At 38.4% G+C, this 20,333-nt stretch overlaps 3 protein-coding genes across 9 annotated transcripts in view; 1 reads left to right on the top strand and 2 right to left on the bottom strand.

Annotated features, from left to right (window-relative positions):
* Positions 1 to 6,243, bottom strand: part of LOC134811874 (inositol hexakisphosphate and diphosphoinositol-pentakisphosphate kinase 2-like) — a 71,091-nt gene extending 64,848 nt beyond the window's left edge. For 3 of the 7 annotated variants that reach the window (XR_010159863.1, XR_010159864.1, XM_063818984.1), the window contains exons 1-9: positions 5,946 to 6,234; positions 5,619 to 5,743; positions 5,339 to 5,459; positions 5,087 to 5,174; positions 4,761 to 4,918; positions 4,472 to 4,573; positions 4,218 to 4,268; positions 3,701 to 3,811; positions 1,077 to 1,198 (exon numbers count right to left, since the gene is read on the bottom strand). Coding sequence is in view for 2 of the 7 variants with exons in the window: in XM_063818984.1 (XP_063675054.1) it covers positions 1,077 to 1,198; positions 3,701 to 3,811; positions 4,218 to 4,268; positions 4,472 to 4,573; positions 4,761 to 4,918; positions 5,087 to 5,174; positions 5,339 to 5,459; positions 5,619 to 5,743; positions 5,946 to 6,098 (1,031 nt within the window). In the remaining 5 variants the exon portion in view is untranslated. Of the gene's footprint in view, positions 1 to 1,076; positions 1,199 to 3,700; positions 3,812 to 4,217; positions 4,269 to 4,471; positions 4,574 to 4,760; positions 4,919 to 5,086; positions 5,175 to 5,338; positions 5,460 to 5,618; positions 5,744 to 5,945 lie in introns of all 7 variants that reach the window. The other 4 variants (XR_010159865.1, XR_010159867.1, XM_063818985.1 and 1 more) reach the window with 2 other exon arrangements.
* Positions 3,854 to 20,333, top strand: part of LOC134811879 (uncharacterized) — a 99,519-nt gene continuing 83,039 nt past the window's right edge. Inside the window, exon 1 of the mRNA XM_063818990.1 lies at positions 3,854 to 3,864. The gene's annotated coding sequence lies outside the window, so the exon portion shown is untranslated. The remainder of the gene's footprint in view (positions 3,865 to 20,333) is intronic.
* Positions 11,841 to 12,497, bottom strand: LOC134826884 (putative nuclease HARBI1). Its single transcript, XM_063839385.1, has one exon. The coding sequence runs from the start codon at positions 12,495 to 12,497 to the stop codon at positions 11,841 to 11,843; it is 657 nt and encodes a 218-aa protein (XP_063695455.1).

The following is a 20,333-nucleotide window of genomic DNA, read 5'->3' as shown; positions in this document are numbered from 1 at the left end:
TCTTCCTAAATCATAATTTGATTGCGAGTTAAATGGTTCCTACAAAGTGGAGACCACCCCACTAACCCGACCATTTCTTAGCTTCCTCTCTGCACACAGTTTAGCTAAATCTTCATAACTTGCTGGTACTGGTGCAGCTTGCAGATAGTGAGTGAAGCAACAATTAACCGTGTCGCTGAAGTTTATTTACATTCATGGTACCACCAGCCATTTTCAACGAGCTATTTCGTCATTTCGTAAGTAAGAAACTGTATCACTTTTACAATGTGATACCTCAACATAGATTAGGTTTTTTAATCGTTTTCCATTTGTAATAAAGTAATAAACAAGGCTGGTGACATACCACTTGGTTAGTTATTTGTGTAGACATAGTTGGGAAAGGGCACAGGTACGGAACCATTCACCCTTTTTCCCGGGATGGAAATAAGTCATATTTCGATTCTGGCTGGCTCACGTTTATTGTTAGATTGTCCGTAGAACCTGTATACTAAAAACAATATAAGTGTTTTCTATAGCATTGCAAAGAGTTTTATATAACTAAGTTGCGTACCCTGCATGTTGTAAAAAGCAAAGTAACGTAAGTTGCGATTAAAAGTTCCAATTTCCAACTGCCACGGTTTTTTTTTGTCGAAACAATTACTTTCAAATTATTATAAAGTTGTTAATATCAATATTCTTCACTGATTGCAATCATTTTACAACTTCCATTAAAAATAAAATCAAATAACACATAAGTGTTGTTAGTTGAAGGTGATATTATATAAACTCACTGGTAATAAAACAGCTTCTCCGCTATGAGTATTATGTTTGGTTAATTCATCGTTTAGCTCCTCCTACTTAACAATACTTAAGCTTTTAGCTCTGGAGACGCTAGGTCTCCAAGTCATTAAACTATAGCATAGGTAATGCTTATTTTTATCAAGTGATAGTGATTCTGGTTATAATATAAATGTATGTAATATCCTCTTGAGGTTCATGCCACCCAATCACGGGTTTACTACTTCTGATTGGCTAATTGCTGTCACGTGTCAATAATATACTTCACCTTCCCACCAAAGTCCAGATGTATGATTTACCCTAAGACTTGCGCACAGTCGTCGTAATATTTGGGGCTGTTTTTGACGAAGCTGAATCCGTTTACATCACAAACGTATACTTGTCCATTAGCTCGCAGCAGATCGAACCCACAGATGTTTTGCTGAAATTGTTAAGATTTAAAAGTTTCTGGAAGTGTGTGTAATTGTGGTAGTGCTTATTCTGGTATATTCGATAATTGAGGAAATTATTCGTGATTTCACTATTTGACCAATTAGCGAGATCGTTTCCACTAATTGTGTGAGTGTGAATTTAGATAATTCTTCAACAAGCTTGTTTGTTTGCTAAATATTGCCTTGATAGCAACTCATCTGTTTATCTTAACGCGGCAAATCAAAATATTTCAATTTTCCACTTTTGCTTTTATATCTTCTCCTAGACGCTATTTCGAGCATTGTATAATTTGTTCAAGATTAGACAAAATAGTTTCAACAATTCCGCACAACCTTTCAGTTATTTTCATTTTAAAGTTTAAAGTTTTCCAACTGTTTGAACGTCAGTCCCTACAATCACATACATAACACATGCAATATGTCATCACTTCAACCAAATAATTCTGTTTCACCCCTAAAAGTCACGACCTACTAAAATACACATCTATAACAGGACTCACCACCGTCTAACAATCAATTACACTCAGGATGATGTCGAATCAGACTCTAGAGACAATCAGCCACAACACCACATCACTCGCCGAAATGACAGTGTACAGGAGACTAGACATTGCTCTGGCAGTGATCTGTTTGATAGTGTTTGTAGTGGGGGTACCTGGAAACATTGCTGCACTTACACACTTTATCTCGCGCGGACGCGACCTCCCCACTCGCCTCTACACCCTCCTCTCTCTCATCGACTCCATGCTCTGTATCTTTATTTTACCAGTGGGTGTCTCCTTCGCGTATAACAGGGACAAGAAGATGTTTGGGTGGTCTGTGCTGTGCACAGTGTGGGGGGCAGTGTGGACATGGGCCCCTTACATGTCAGTATTCCTCATTGCAATCCTCAGTATCACCAGAACCCTCGTCTGTCTCCACCCTCTCCGCATTATCAGTAAAACTAAGGTTATAGTTGTGGTGGTGTTTTATGGTATCTGGATTGCTATCAGAATGGCTACACCCATGGTGGTAGAGGGTCCCACTTTTCACTATCTCAACAGATCAGTGGAGTGTATGTGGACCTCTGAGAGCGAGTTATTGAACAAAATGTCCCTCATAACAGTTATCATTTTCCTGGCTAACCCCGTCTTACCAATATTAGTGAGCTGTGGTATTTCCATGTATGTTTTGAGGTCTACTAATCAAAACAATTCACAGTCCTCTAGGCATGGAAACGATCGGAAACGCAGCGCAACCATAACAATTCTCATACTTACAGGAACCTACCTGTTTTTGAACTTCCCCTTGTTTCTCTACCTTTCAGGGTTCACATACTACTACATCAGTCACCAGCCTCACAAGTGGTTAAACGGCTCGGTAACTATTGACAGCTACCTCTGGAATCTGGTCTACATAGTCCTTATTGGTGTGAACTCATTGGCTAACTTCATAGTGTACTTTTACAGAATAAAACAGTTCAGAGGATTTGTGTGCCAGTGGTTCGCTAGAAGTAGGGTCAGTGTCGTCTCAACAATGCACCAGTTTTCGCCAGTTTTATCTACCTTACACGAGGCCATATCTCCCAAACCAACCCCTAAACATTCCAAGTCCAAACCAAACGGTTCCAGCTTTCATTCTCAGTCCACACAATCGTCATCCGGATTCCAGTCATCGTCCGCATTCCAGTCATCATCTATATTACAATTAAGTTTAAAACAACGACAGTTATCCCTCAAGCCGCAGCAACCAAGCGATAGAGTCAGGGCCAACGTTATCAAAGCAAATTCATCAAACGTTATGTTTAGCAAACGAAACAAGTTATGTTCCACTGACAGTTTGGAGTTTGAGATCGAGAGTGTATTTATTTTACAGTAACCATAGTTTCTCTATTTAAACAGTTACTAGCACTGCACCCATAGTACCTTTTGCAGTGAACAGGACAGAAGATAGAAGTGGAATTTTCTTAAATGGATAGTCATTTGATTCACTCTATCAATGCAACATCTTAATTAGAATGTGAACAGATCATTTAAGATAACAATTAGAATAACTTAGATTATCTACAGGATGAAGACATTCAGCGATCATGTTCAGTGTACATCGTGCTTTACATATTGAAACTTTTATAGACCGTTATATTATGTTTATATTCGTAGTTTTAAGTATGCACTAGTACTGAGTAGTGTATCAATATTGCTGCCATGAGAAGTGGCCATCACTGAATAGAGGGGTTGCTTATCATTGAAACTTTCGTAAAACTATACATTACATTTTTTTGCTGGGTAACAAGTATTTAAATATAAGTATGGCTGCTGTCTGTATTTCATTATCAGAGTGAATGAAGAGAACTTAGATTCGACTAGGTTAAATCTTAGCATATAATTGTTCAATTCCTAACGACGAAATATTTTTTCTTAGTTGACTTAATGATATTGTTTTATTGAACTAAGAGAAATGGATAACATTTTTAAAATTTAAAATATATTCGATCTTTAATTAATTTAACGAACCTTAAAAGCCAGAGCTACAAGTCTGGCAATTTCCTTCTCCTTGGCGCTGAGAATAACAGGATACCTCAGCTCCTTCCCATCTTTATCCCTCTCAACTCTTCCATCAAGTGTCTGGAGAAGTTACCGGTCAGTTCCATTATTTACAAAATGTATCAAATAATTTGCAGTGTCCGAGGTAGAATCTAACGTAAGTTACTGTGTTGTAGGTAATAGAAGCATAAAAGTTGTATAATACACTTTGACCGGGATTGTGCATATCATATTGAACGATTTGACCGGCAACAGTTAACATCTGGCAATCCCTAATTGTAGCTGTAAATCCTACAAGGAATAAGTCATTATTTCAGAGTTTAAACTTCCAACTCTAGCCAAATCGTTAATTTAAACTTGCAAAATAATCATGAGTTTTAATAACTCTTAGTTGTTCAAGACATCCCCATTATACATTATACATTATACATTATACATTATACATCCCCATTATATCAGAGTAAGTATATAATCTTTTCAAACTCACAGGAGATTTTCTTGCTTCAGCATGAGCATAATGCAAGCCAACTGTGTATACCTGAATTGATAACAATTAGTGCTCAAACCTCTTACCAGCATTACCAATACAAATTAATGCACTGACTTTCACAATTTGAATTACCATAAAAGACTGGTACAGACATTGTCAATATTCTGATATCTTAATATTGTTATTTATGTAACTATAGGTATCAAATATCTAAGAGCATATAACCAATGGACAGGCTTATAAGCACTAACCTTAACATCTTGACCATCTGTGGGCATGAAATCCTCATAGATGTAAGATCCAAATTTCCTGACTCTTGATATTGGAGAATATATACTGGATCTTTCGTATACCTATAACTTAGTATCATTACTATTATACCTAGAACAATTTAAAGCTGTTAGGTGAATATATAAATTTTGGTTGTTTGTCTGCTTTAATTGATGCTAAATCAAATTGTTGTTTTCTTGTAGTCTGAGCCCATCAGCCTGGAAATTTTCAACCAATTTGTCCATTCAGGTGGGAAAAGAAAGAGCATACTTTTCTAAAAAGACGTTGACTTCCTCCCCCAGCTGCTTGAGGGTAATAGATGTAGATATTATGATCATCAGCGTTCACAGGCTTCTCCACAAACGGCTTTGTAAAAACTTGATCATTAATGGTCAGGTGGTCTTCATGTTCTTCCATCACTTGAGAATCTGTTATTAGATAGTTGGAGGGTTTAGTCGATTAATACACTTAAAAATGCCCTTGTTGTGTTTTTATGGATTGTTACGACTAGATAACTGTGTAAAGTATGCTCATTTTATCCAGATAAAAATTAAAATATATTTCGATATTCTAGTAAATGTGTAAATGCAAAATACCTTCTAAGGATTGGTTAAGATCATCTTTTCTCTTAAGGACTTCATATCGCGGCACCGGCACATTGTCTGATTTAAGAAGACTGTAGACCTACATTGAAAACCACAGTATTCAGATTATTGATTTATTCATTTTGGATCAAATTCATATAAAACCATTTTGTCACTTTATGTTCTAACTGTATTCTAGATCAGAGTACAGAGCTAGGAAATAAATATTTAAATTTATGATAAGAAAAAGAAAGATTGTAAAACCTTTTCTCTGTTCCGTATCACTTTCTGCATCTCAAGGTCATTGATCATAAAAGGTTTGTATTTGTTACCAAAAGCAATTGCTTTGTCCAAAGGGAAACCTGTTGAATAGAACGCCAGCAGACTGAAAAATCAACAGTTATAAAATCGTCTTAATGTTGAATAAAGACTCTGGCAAAAATATTATATTTTAGGTAGCACTTTTATAATGGTACACCATTCTAATAGGTTATTGAAAAGTCAAGATTGATGTAAAGTAGCATTGAAACTTGTGTGAGCTCACCAGTCAACTCTAGGCCACTCATCTATGTTCAAATCAAATAACATTTGGTTGGTAAAAACAATTATCTCAAAGAAGTTTTGAGCATCTAATCTGGAGAGTATTTGCTTCATGGGGATTGATCGACTCTGAAATATTCGTACAACATTATATAACTCGTTTTGTGGTGATTGATAATAAAACCTAAATCATGATATTAATATATGCATTTATGCTTATTCACATCAATTTTCATATAGTTAAAGTGAAATGAATTATTATCTTTTCATTCCATTCATTCAAAAAAACTCAATTGTGTGAATGCTAAGTAAAATCATTTAAAAACTTTACCTTGTTTTCCATCGCACAAATTCCAATTTTAAACTTTTTGGCTAAAGACGGTTCACTCAGTCTGGCAGGGAAGACTGAGCGGGTCTTGATAGTAGAAGCAGAGGGTGATTTTTTGAACGTCATTTTGGCTGATTTTTTCCTATAGTTTGGCATTCTTTTGTCAAAACATCCTGACTCAAGCAGAAATTATTCACACAATAGGCAGTGGCTAAAAGATTGGCTGTTAAGTTACACGTGTCACGTATCACATGAAAACCATGCCTTGTAAGTCATAATTGCCATGTGATCTGAGTGAGCTGAGTGTCAATCCTTTAGCCATGACCAATAATCAGCACAGTATAATAATTGATAAATTTAGATTTGAATCATTTAGACAAGAATAAATTTGCCATGTGCATTAGACTCTACCAGGAGTCTCCATTATAATTTGAAGTTTTCTTTGTGTATTATATTTGACCAAAACAATTTTTAGGTCAAATACCTCACAATCTCATTGTGGAATCGGTACTTGAATAAGAGACCCTGATGTCACAATCTGAGATCTAACTTGGGTATCAGCATCCAGATAATATGAAACACTGATATTACCCCTCATATGTTCCTGAATAATATAATGATTTCAATATCCTACGGCTATAAAATTGTTGCTATAATTGTTGTCTTGAAAAAAAAATGTGTTGTTTTCTTGATTTGAGATCTGACTCGTGAATTGGGAGTCGGATAGGAAACTTCGATATCATGATCTAAGATGTATCTCAGGAATCGGATTCAGATATGAGACCGTCGCGTGATATCATTATGTTTTCCCTATCAGTTCTTTTGCAACACTTATTATCACATTGTTTGGCCTAATATAGTGGTACTGAGATGGTTTCGTTTTTATTTTCTCCTTCATCTGCTCAACTAACTTCTTGTAACTTATTGTGTGAAGCTCTATTCTCTTTCTTATTCGACCGATCTTTCTTATTCGACTGATCAGGGCAACAACAAAAAAATTGTAAAACGATTACTTCTCTTCAGTTTATTTGAGTTTTGTAGCACTTAGTGAACTACATCAGCAATTCTAAAATGTTACCTCGATGGACCAAATCGTTAATTGACTGTTATCATTTTCTCGACTCTTTTACAATCGTTTATTTTGTAGCGCATTCTAACACCCCTGAACGGTTCCAATTAGAATTAGACCTCTTCAGGGAAACACAGTATTCCAGTATAGTTATTTCTAGTTCCTGGCATCCAATAATTTAATTTTATTCCCCTTGTAGTAGAGGCTCTTACGGGCATTGTCTGCTCGATACGTTAGGGACCCCAGATACACCTTACTAGACGTATTTTTGACCGTAGAATCGATTGAAAGTGGTTTCAAGATGATTGGGCTGATTGTTCTGGGGTAAAATCGCAAAAAACCGATTTTTGGGCCAAAAATAGGCCAAAAAACCATGTTTTTTGATATTTTGAGCAAGTTAATTTTGTTGGCATGTCGGCAAAACTTGCATAAAGATAGCTAAAAGACAGCCGCACAAGATTGTATAAAAATAAAACAAATCCCTCTATTTGTTCTGAGGTAAAAATCCAAAAAAGTGGTAAAAATTTTGACTTTTTTGCTTGAAGTTTGAATAATTTTTTGCAGTTGTATTAAATCAACCCAAAAATAGTCACATCGTGTTTGCCTAAATTTTTCCTTTCCGAGAAGTACCCACTTCATATACTTTATCGAAGTTTGAATATTGTCACTCCGCAAGCGTTTTTGCCACATTTTCGACGCGCACTACGCGCAAAAGCATTTAGTTGTTATCAATTGGCACCCGCGCGTTCATCATAAATTTCAAACAGCTATAACTCAGCGAGATTATGTCCGTTCTAGCTCATATTTTCACACTAAATAGAAAATAATGTGATCTTATTGCTGACAAAATATGAAAATAATTACTCTATTTGCCTTAGAGTAATAGACTGTCAAAGTTTAAAACGCGCATTGGTATAGCACGTGACTAATAAGGCCAAATTTATACTTCTTAACATATTATCGATCCTTAGACATCATACTATTGTGTCCAATTAGCGGTTAGGTCTCTAAACTCGTAGCAGAAAACACGTCTTTTTGCCCGTAAGAGCCTCTACTATTGATGGTTCCAATTAGAATTAGACCTCTTCAGGGAAACACAGTATTCCAGTATATTTAATTCTAGTTCCTGGCATCCAATAATTTAATTTTATTCCCCTTGATGGTTCCAATTAGAATTAGACCTCTTCAGGGAAACACAGTATTCCAGTATATTTATTTCTAGTTCCTGGCATCCAATAATTTAATTTTATTCCCCTTGATGGTTCCAATTAGAATTAGACCTCTTCAGGGAAACACAGTATTCCAGTATATTTAATTCTAGTTCCTGGCATCCAATAATTTAATTTTATTCCCCTTGATGGTGTTAATTAGAATTAGACCTCTTCAGGGAAACACAGTATTCCAGTATATTTATTTCTAGTTCCTGGCATCCAATAATTTAATTTTATTCCCCTTGATGGTTCCAATTAGAATTAGACCTCTTCAGGGAAACACAGTATTCCAGTATATTTATTTCTAGTTCCTGGCATCCAATAATTTAATTTTATTCCCCTTGATGGTTCCAATTAGAATTAGACCTCTTCAGGGAAACACAGTATTCCAGTATATTTAATTCTAGTTCCTGGCATCCAATAATTTAATTTTATTCCCCTTGATGGTTTCAATTAGAATTAGACCTCTTCAGGGAAACACAGTATTCCAGTATATTTATTTCTAGTTCCTGGCATCCAATAATTCAATTTTATTCCCCTTGATGGTTCCAATTAGAATTAGACCTCTTCAGGGAAACACAGTATTCCAGTATATTTATTTCTAGTTCCTTGCATCCAATAATTCAATTTTATTCCCCTTGATGGTTCCAATTAGAATTAGACCTCTTCAGGGAAACACAGTATTCCAGTATATTTAATTCTAGTTCCTGGCATCCAATAATTTAATTTTATTCCCCTTGATGGTTCCAATTAGAATTAGACCTCTTCAGTGAAACACAGTATTCCAGTATATTTAATTCTAGTTCCTGGCATCCAATAATTTAATTTTATTCCCCTAGATGGTTCCAATTAGAATTAGACCTCTTCAGGGAAACACAGTATTCCAGTATATTTAATTCTAGTTCCTGGCATCCAATAATTTAATTTTATTCCCCTAGATGGTTCCAATTAGAATTAGACCTCTTCAGGGAAACACAGTATTCCAGTATATTTAATTCTAGTTCCTGGCATCCAATAATTTAATTTTATTCCCCTTGATGGTTCCAATTAGAATTAGACCTCTTCAGGGAAACACAGTATTCCAGTTAGTAGAGGCTCTTACGGGCATTGTCTGCTCGATACGCCAGGGACCCCAGATACACCTTACCAGACGTATTTTTGACCGTAGAATCGATTAAAAGTAGTTTCAAGAGGATTGGACTGATTTTTCTGGGTAAAAATTGCAAAAACCGATTTTTGGGCCAAAAATAGGCCAAAAAACCATGTTTTTTGATATTTTGAGCAAGTTAATTTTGTTGGCATGTCGGCAAAACTTGCATGGAGATAGCTGAAAGACAGCCGCACAAGATGGTATAAAAATAAAACAAATCCCTCTATTTTCTCTGGGGTAAAATCCAAAAAAGTGGTAAAAATTTTGACTTTTTTGCTTGAAGTTTGAATAATTTTTTGCAGTTGTATCAAATCAACCCAAAAATAGTTTCATCGTGTTTGCCTAAATTTTTCCTTTCCGAGAAGTACCCACTTCATATACTTTATCGAAGTTTGAATATTGTCACTCCGCAAGCGTTTTTGCCAAATTTTTGACGCGCCCTACGCGCAAAAGCATTTAGTTGTTATCAATTGGCACCCGCGCGTTCATCATAAATTTCAAACAGCTATGACTCAGCGAGATTATGTCCGTTCTAGCTCATATTTTCACACCAAATAGAAAATAATGTGATCTTATTGCTGACAAAATATGAATATAATTACTCTATTTGCCTTATGTCCGTATGCTCCAAACGGTTAAGTCGACTTTAAAGCCCATTTAAAGCCCAACTGAGCTTTAAAGTTGTGTTTTGTATAATTTCGCATGCAAACCAAATTTTTACGCCATTTTTTTAAATTTAAAGGGCACCTTGTAAAGCTGACTTTAAACCGGTATGCTCCAAAATTATAAAAGCCAGGTCACCCTTAAAGTTGGACTTTAAACGAAGAAAATTTAAAGTAGGGTCCCCATGTACTTTAAACGACAAGGTCGTCTTTAAATGGCACTAGAACTGTGCCTGATAATTTACGAAATGCGATGCTCAAGTTTTTGTCATACCGAAGGCCATATTTGTCAAACAAAGGAATAAAACTGTCGTATTGACATTGTGCAGTAAAATCTTGTCAATAAAAATTGTATATAAAATTGTCAAAAAAAATTGTAGGTAGAAATTGCAGTTGTGTATAACTGTACATATCATTTGCATATATTATCAGGTACTAGTATAAATTCAGTTGTCCTCAGATATGACCCCAAAACTTTGGGTGATGAGGTCTGCCAGCTGAGTGTTTGTCTCCAAATCCTGCAGCTGGCTGTGCTCTGGTCTCTCTTCACGCAACCTGGAGGTTTCCCTAGCACAGGTTTCCAAAGTGTCCATCAGCTGCATATATCTCTGGTGCCGTTCTAGCAGCAGCGTCTTCTGTAGCTCCATATAGTCCATTCTTAGCTGGTTAACAGTCTGTGCCTGAGTCTTGGGTCTTTTAGAGGCGGCAGTCCCACTGTTACCTGGTGTCTTCATCACGTCAACGTCACGCTTCCTTGTTGCCGTCTCCATGTCATCTGTCTCTTCCAGCTGACCCTCTGGCCGGGAGTCCTCTTCCAAATCAATCACAGTGGCAACAGGGCTCACACAACCAGTCATCTCCACTTTAGTTTCCTTCTCCTCAATTGCGTTATCGCTGTCGTATTCGTTCTTGATTGGATCAAAGGCCCCCATCATGATTCCCAGTATCTTTTCTTCATTCGGGCTCAGATTCAGTTTAGGATTGGGGGCTGCTCCAGTCTGATTTAGATGCCGTTTCAGTGCATCACTCCTTTTCTTGGCAGAAGTTTTCAGATTGTCCCATTTGCTCTTGAGCTGCTCAATACTGCGGTGATTAACACCCAAGTTATTGTTGTATAATGCAAAAACCTCTTTCCACGCTTGATTTTTCAGATTCAAGTTTTTAAATGTGCGATTAGTGGCTTTTGATTCTATAATATCCCGCTTGTCCGCTATCAGGTCCATTAATATCCCTTCTTCTGACTTAGACCAATTTTTCCCCTTTTTCTTACAGTTACCATCAGATTCACTTGGTTCTTTCTTGCACGTTGTGGGTTCCACCTGATCTATTTCATTCTTCATATTAGTTTGATCTCCCTAAGACAAAATATGTTAATTATTTGAAAAAACGGAGAAATTTTAAGATATAACAACACAAGTGAAGTATGAGTAGCCACTAGCTGGTATGCACAATATGTTAAATCGAGATAAAATTATGTTATAACGAATAACTACAAGATATTTTACAAGAAAGAAATTTGAGAAAGAAATAGGTAATAGCCACAAAGTCAAACATGAACGAAAGAATATTTAATAATTTAATACGTCGTGGCATGATTTGTCATAATTTCTAAATGTAAATGAAGTCATGATTTCCTATTTTACAGTACGGCTCCGCAATATGATTCAATACCTCTATGAAATGTGAAAGGTAGGTGCCATCCAGAACACATGCACTCTACAATAATACTACTTGCAAAAATTAATCAACAAGCAAAAATAAGGTAATAGCTTATAGAGTTCAAATCTGTTGTGGCCGATAGTTGCACTAGAATCTTTCGACCAAAGCATCCCTAATTTCTTTGCCAGTGAAAACGAAATCTTCGTCAGGAGTGAATGGCTCATCGTCATACAAGTTGTTTAGGTTTAGTTCAGCTTCATTAATAGGGTCGTCTCCTGGCACAGGCTGATTCAAATCAGTGCACAAGTTGTGCAACACAGCCGTAGCTACAATTACCACTGCCGCATTCTCTGGACTCTTTCTAACTTTGTACGACAGCACTGGGAAGCGTCGCTTCCATATTCCGATGGTCTGCTCGATAAAGACCCGACATCTGCACAAAGCGCGGTTGAACCGCCCATGTTGAGCAGTCGAACATGGATAGTCGAATGGAACCAGCAGTTGTTTCGACAGAGGGTATGCAGAATCACCTAAAAGGACTCCTTGCAGTCTGCCCTCCTCCAGATCTCTACAGATCTTGCTATTCTTCCATATCCTGGAGTCGTGAACTGAACCAGGCCATCGTGCCACCACATTTAGGAATTTGTGCTTCTCATTGCACACCACCTGAACGTTAAGACTGAACCATCCCTTTCTGTTCCGGTAAAGCTCAGCAGTTTGTCCCCCTGGAGATTGAATCCAAATGTGAGTCCCATCGACTATACCGGTGACACCAGGGAGACTACTATATTCCAGGAAGAACATATTGCTTTTAAGAGACTCTTCAGAGCTTGGAGTCTTGATGGTATCCTGTGCAAGTGAAGCTATGATTTCGGATGTAATCTTTATCAGTCGGCTAACTCAAACTGTCGATTGGTGAAGTCCAAAGAGATCCCCTGTTGTCGATTGAAATCCACCAGTGGCATAGTAACGCAGAGTCACAGCAAGTTGCATGATTGGTGGAACTGACGGGAACCGTCCACGGCCTCTACGCTCTTTAAGTTGATTCTCCACTAAACTGAAAAAGTACTGGAATCCATCCTTCTTAAGGCGAAAACGAATGTAGAACTCTGTATCATCATACTGACTCAATGGGTTCATTCGATCTTTCATAGGTCTTCTGACATATTCATTTGGTTCAACGTTCTCAAGCACATCTAATGCGTCTTCCATTGCTCTGACTCGATTCACGACTGACAAAATGGTTTAATTAATTCGAATGAAGTGGCAAAAATAACGATCAATACATTTACTAAACTACCGTACAGAGCTTGCCCTGTCTAAAACGACAGTAAAAAGCAAGCGATCGAGACATGAGTAAAAAGTTAGACTTCAGTAATACAGTAATAAGCTGGAAATAGAGATCAAAGAAAAGCTGCAGTAAACCATACCTGAGTGAGAGGAAGTGTCACGGATGTCCCGGAAGGTGTGAACAGGAAGTAAAACTGGGTCTGCCTTATTTGGTCAATTCTCACTCCAAATATGGAGATGACCGTTTTTTAAGAGCAGCTCGTCTTCAAATTTTGGAGCATACCGGCAAAGTAGCTAAAGTTCAGGTCCCCTTTATCGATAAAGATGACCTCGTATTTAGATTTAAAGGCGACCTTTAAATTTTTGGAGCATACGAAAAATTTTAAAGCCCCGCTGTAAAGGGGAGACCAGCTTTATATTTAAAGCCAAGGTCGTATTTAAAAGGGAATTTGGAGCATACGGACATTAGAGTAATAGACTGTCAAAGTTTAAAACGCGCATTAGAATAGCATGTGACTAATAAGGCCAAATTTATACTTCTTAACATATTATCGATCCTTAGACATCATACTATTGTGTCCAATTAGCGGTTAGGTCTCTAAACTCGTAGCAGAAAACACGTCTTTTTGCCCGTAAGAGCCTCTACTAAGTATATTTAATTCTAGTTCCTGGCATCCAATAATTTAATTTTATTCCCCTTGATGGTTCCAATTAGAATTAGACCTCTTCAGGGAAACACAGTATTCCAGTATATTTATTTCTAGTTCCTGGCATCCAATAATTTAATTTTATTCCCCTTGATGGTTCCAATTAGAATAAGACCTCAACAGGGAAACACAGTATTCCAGTATATTTAATTCTAGTTCCTGGCATCCAATAATTTAATTTTATTCCCCTTGATGGTTCCAATTAGAATTAGACCTCTTCAGGGAAACACAGTATTCCAGTATATTTAATTCTAGTTCCTGGCATCCAATAATTTAATTTTATTCCCCTTGATGGTTCCAATTGATTGGGCGACATCTGTCCGACAGCGACATCTGTCCGACTCAGAAAATAGGTTATTTGGACAATAGTTTATGTCGGATCCTACCGTACGATTTTCTTAAAACTTTCCACAAAGTATGTTGGTTATAGGACGAATAATCTGTGTAAGTTTGAGCGAGTTTCTATGTGCCAAGTTTAACTTTAAGATATTACCTTAAACACAAAAAATATATCCAATTCGGTTGTTTCAGTGGTTCCAAAGCATATATCTGGAGATCCAACGATACGATTTTCTTGAAACTTTCTAGATAGTAAGATAGCTTTAAGACAAATAACTTGTGCAAGTTTGGATAAATTTCTATGTGCCAAATTTGAGATATCACTTCAAATACACGAAAATAGTGCTGTCGGACAGATGTCGCTGTCGGACAGATGTCGTGTTACCAAACTTGGATTTATTGTTATTTAATTTTGGATCTATTAAAATTATTATATTAACTGAATTACATTGTATAGACTGCATAGCAAAAGTTTGGAGCTTTGTCTGCTGAAAGTCAGTTTTTAAACGATTGAATGAATGAGCTACTGACTGATATCATAAGCTACAGTAGGGAACGTAGTGGTGAGTCTTTGTCAAGTTATGCAATTAAAATATTGTAACAAGTTAAGTTAGGAAGATTGTTTGTGATTGATATCATCGATTTTAATTTTTAAGGGTCTAAATTTCAGGAACTTGGACTCGACAGAATGATGACGTGGTGACCATTATATCTGATATAACAAACGTGAAAAGTTACATGTTTTTTTACGTAAAGGTATGAACCAAAAGTGTTGCTTTTATTGGTGTTTCTTAAAACAAGATTTTAGTGGGGCCAGACTATTTCCTAATACTTTAACTATCACGATAGATTTTGATTGAAGCTAATGGGACACATCTAACCACAGAGTAAACCTTTAGCCGATGTAGTAGAGACGAAATCCATACCTCAGAGGTTGCCAGCTAAACCAGTTAATCATTAAAACTGTTATTGTTAAAAGTGCAACGACCTGAGCCTTTGCGCCGTGACATGGTCGGTAAGTCGGTAACACGACTCGTGTCCGACAGCGAGATCTGTCCGACTCAAGGTACCAGAAAAAAACGACATCTGTCCGAAATTATTATCTGATTTCATTTTCAACACATTTCCACACATTTCCATTTAGAGACATGATCTGAACTCATGAACTGTTACTCACTAATTTGTAATTGTATACGTAACATTTCCAATTTGAGATATGATCTACCCAATGCTCCGCGTCCGCCATATAATATATGATCTGCGTTCTTAGCAGTCCCTTAAAGGAAAGATCGTCGAGTATCTTCGTCCCATCCAGAGTCCCAGAGCATCACTGGTTCGTTGTCGGTAGAGAGCATATAGTTTGCAGGAATGGAGAGTGTTTCCAGATTAGAAGGGTTAGAAGGGTGTCTGTTTGCTGCTTTTCTGCAGCTCTGTACCATTCTGTTGAGGGGTGATAGCTGGAAACTAAGCTTTGCTCTAGATTCATAACCCAATCCACCAACTGATTCAGATACGAGGTATTTCGTCGGTTGATCTCCACCAGAAGCTTTTCTTTTCAAGTTCTGTTTGCTGACGTGGACGGTCATTTCAGCATGGTGGGCAGTAGTAGGAGTGATCAGTTGTTTGTCCACGGTAGAGATGCGGGCTCTGCAACCCTTTCGGAAATCCGAATATTTCCAGTGGGTGGATTACACAGGAATACACAGGATTAAAATTAAATTATAGATCCATTATCATGGACCGTCATAATTGTGGGTGGTGTCGTCTCTTCGTTTGTCGAAGACGTATCGGAAGCCATTCAGGACAGGGTTCTCCGAGCCTTGTTTTGGTCCAGGGATAAACTGAAGATTAGTTGCAATTGTGGACCGCTGTCTTATATGTACTGTGATGTGATCGCCAGCTTGTTAGTTTACGGCTAGCACGATCTGACGTTCCTGTTCTCAACTAGTCAATCATGTATCGAATCATCGATGGATCATATTTCAATGGATCACATCAGCATTAGAACAATGGGAGCAACGTCACAAGATTACCCGTGAGCTTCTGAAATACGAATGTGAACCGAAATTACAATATGATCCGAAATTCGGACAGATGTCGCCAAAAACGACTCCTGTCCGACAGCGATATCTGTCCGAAATCCCTAATTCGGCTGTCGGACAGATGTCGTTGTCGGACAGATGTCGCCCAATCGACATGGACACGGTTGGACACCACCTATGCCATTATTTGGTTGATCAACTTAATACTAATAGATTTACATGGTTTTGACTTACATTCCAAAACTTATTTAATTTAACTGTTACCTGCACAGGAACAATATTTCATCACAAATGAACAAATTGCTCCAAGAAACATACAGTTCGAGCTAGGATGATTTTCTCCCTGTAAGTATATCTTGTCAAATGTCAACGAATCGATGTAACATAGCTATAATATGAATGTTGTAACGTACGCTTCATAACTTATCGCAGCAATGTGTACTATCCTACATTCGTTTTCATTTGGTATAAACATTCATTGAAATAACTATTGTTTTTCAGCCAAAGAGTAGTCCGAAGATTGAGAGCATTCCTGCTATCAAGAAACCTGTTATCAAGAAGCCTGATATCAAAAAACCTGCTATCAAGACATGCAGCACTGTCAAATCGGTTAGTACAAGTGGAAAAACTGTTCGTGAACACGTGTCGGCCATCGGGCTACTTGGATATTGCCGGGCTTATGTGTGATCTCGAGTTACATATGTCGTCACTCGTCATGCTCAAATCCATCTAAATAACTTGTTTCCAGGCTTGATAATCAGCTGTTACCCGGGTGAAACTTCAGTTTATCTTCTATGCAACGTTTATAATTGATCTCACAAATGCTTGATGTTTGAATTACATTTTATCGTACATTTTGATCTTAACGTTCAAAATGTACGATACAAATTAAAACTTTACCAAGCCGAGTTTTACCGAGGTTTTGCAAACATGTCGACAGTAAGAATCCATCTACTGTTCATGATCCTACCCTGAATCAGGTTGAGACTGAGTTATCTGCCTCGGGGCTGCCCCTACAATATCCACCAAGGGGTGATTCAACTGTAGAGCGTATGCTAAAACATGCGATGGAAAACAAACTCATTCCACTGAGTGGAATCCACTCGTGTGTAAGACGGAATGTCAGTCAAGTCCCTGTCAAAACTTATTCCCTCCAAGAAAATCTGCACCCACTGTAACCAGGGCAGGTGGTTACAGAAGGAGGCAGTGACGACTGTTGACATACATGTTAAGTTCTGTTTCACCTGTCAGACTCCATATCGATACACCGATGTCTCGGAAGGGGTGTTCACTGTTCAATAACAACAACCATACAATTGTAGACTGTCAGCTTCTGGAAACCATCTTCACCACCTTTGGACACCCCATATCCGAGACACTAGTCGATACTTTCCGAATGGAGTCTGACAGCCCCCACCTTACCACCAACACCCTAAGGGATGCCTTCCTCCTCTTTAATCTATATGGGCATGAAGGAGACACCTCTAGACTTTCTGTCCTGTAGAGAGTGTGGGAGGCATTCCCCTGTCATCCTCTTTGATGTGAAAGCAATAGATAAAGGCTCTGACGGCAAACCTGATGTCTACCCCATACAATTTGATGACTTGTGGAACATCACCAAGCAGAAACCCGGATCTAACGTCATATACGGGATGATTGACATGCTTAAATTAAACAAGAAGGGGACACTGAGACAACGGGTGGAGAGAATAATAGAACTCAACTGACTTACTGACTTGACTGACTTAAGGCGGCTTCAGCGTCCGAGTATTGATGCGCTGTCTCTGGATAGAACTCTATCCGCCATAAGTCCGCTCATTTCTCCAGTGTCGTTGAGACCCGTGTCAGCTCGTGGGCTATCAACATAAGTCATGGCTGGTCTCCCCCTACTCCGTACCCCATGAGTTGGTTCCCAGAGTAGCAAGCGGTTTGCGACTAGTTCTGGGTGCCGGTTGATATGGCCTGCTAGTCGCATCCTGCGCTCTTGGATCTTCATGGTTGCTCTCGGTAGGTTGCCATAGACTTCTTTGTTGGTTTTGCGCTGCTTCCAATCCACATTTAGTGCCATCCTTAGCATTCTAGTGTAGCAGCCATCAATGCGTTTCTTCAATTGCTCTGTCAACGTCCACGTTTCAGAACCATAAAGAAGTATTGACTTCACAGTAGCAACAAACAATGCCAGTCTGGTGAAGATGGTTTCCAGAAGCTGACAGTCTACAATTGTATGGTTGTTGTTGTTGAACAGTGAACACCCCTTCCGAGACATCGGTGTATCGATATGGAGTCTGACAGGTGAAACAGAACTTAACATGTATGTCAACAGTCGTCACTGCCTCCTTCTGTAACCACCTGCCCTGGTTACAGTGGGTGCAGATTTTCTTGGAGGGAATAAGTTTTGACAGGGACTTGACTGACATTCCGTCTTACACACGAATGGATTACACTCAGTGGAATGCGTTTGTTTTCCATCGCATGTTTTAGCATACGCTCTACAGTTGAATCACCCCTTGGTGGATATTGTAGGGGCAGCCCCGAGGCAGATAACTCAGTCTCAACCTGATTCATGGTAGGATCATGAACACAACACAGATCACTATTCGTTCACTAAAAAGTTTGTACAGATTGCTGGGAAGAGTGGTGGACTTCTCACAGTTATGTGTCCACATGAATATGTGTAGGGTTTAAGGTCCTCTACCTGCATGAAGGGGCATCGGATTACGTTCAGTTCCTTAGATCATGGCAGCATATTCCGTCAATTTCTGTTGTGGACTTTGCTCCCCAAGTGGCCCGCTATGCCGAGAAGCAGTTCCCTGGTATGTTGCCACCATACGGAGGAAAGCTGGCAGACTCTTCAAAACCGGAGATCCCGCAATTCATCAAATCCGGCGGCCTCATAAGCTTCGATGAGCTGTGGCACCACAAAGTTTAAACTGTGAAATCCAACCCTAGAGACCATCCTGTAACCAAGTTAAGCCACAAGTTACCTGGGGACCTCAGGCTTTTATATTTATATCCATAATCATAGATAGAGATTCGGTGGAATGACAGTGCAGGCTGAGCGCCGCCCAGTAAGCCATAAGTACATCTTATTTGACAGATATCATGAGTTGACTTTTAAAAATCCATTAGATATATTTCATCTGTTGGATATTTGCGCACAGCTGCTACGGAATAGAATAAACACATCAATTTGTGAGCAAAATCACAAGGAACGAGCTTAATAGGTACAGATATTCATTATATAACATGTCGGGGATGAAATTCCTGCTGTTACATTCATATATCTTACGAGAAACAGGTCTACTATAGAAAAGAAAAAGAAGTTTGAGAAGAACCCGGGGTATGAGCTAGATGTGTTTGAGGAGACCGGTCAGTGGGTGGAATAGGGAGTGAAGCCTGTTACCATTCCTCCACTCTTTAGGAAAATAGAGCCAGCAACGAAGATTAATAATCGCCTGCCAGTTCCTGTAGCAACTAAATCATCTAGTGAGTGCGTGAGGATGGTGACCGGATTTTTTGAAGAGAAGAACATCCAACAGCAAGGAATGTGAAATATATCAGTGTCTTGCCGTGCCAACAGCAGTCTCAGCAGACGGATAACTTCTCATGTGAACCTCTATGCTTTCTCTCCTAGCTCCAACTACAACCGAAATACTGTAATATAAGCCCATCACCCTCTTCATCAGCCTCTGGAAAGCCACTTGAAGTACCTACAGGTGTATCTATACTAGTATACTCATTCTATTAGCATGTAACATGTGCACGTAATCAATATAATGAGCTTTCTTCACTTCTTCACTTATCACTCAACCCAGCTCTCTCTTCCAGTGCTCTGGATTTGGAGGACTTAAAGGACCAGTTAACTGAAAAATTTGTAGTCTCCAATTTGGCTAAGATTTAAATCAGCTGTGACAAACTGGTAAAGAATCGTATCGCCGAAAGAACCAATTCTCTAGCGTACGTGTAACGCGTGTTATTGCAATAATAAGCTGTGGCGTCGTGACGTCATAAAGTCCCTCAGTGCGCGCTTGCATAGCGTAATACATTGCAAATGTTTATCATCGTCAATAAAACACGTGTAACTCACTCAAATTTTAGAATTATGACTATTACCCTAGTTCTCCAAAATCCTTATAGTTTTGGCTATCATCCTAACTAAAGGAATAGCTGATTGTATGTACAGTGCTCACGTCATGATTTTAAACAGTGACATAATTTCTTGAACAGTGGCGGGTGAATGTACGGTTAGAAAGTTTCTGCTA

Source organism: Bolinopsis microptera, chromosome 2 (assembly GCF_026151205.1).
Source record: "Bolinopsis microptera isolate Bmic1 chromosome 2, MBARI_Bmic_1.0, whole genome shotgun sequence".
NCBI lineage: Eukaryota > Metazoa > Ctenophora > Tentaculata > Lobata > Bolinopsidae > Bolinopsis > Bolinopsis microptera.
Note: the sequence above shows the minus strand (reverse complement) of the source record. Positions and strands in the feature narration are given on the sequence as shown.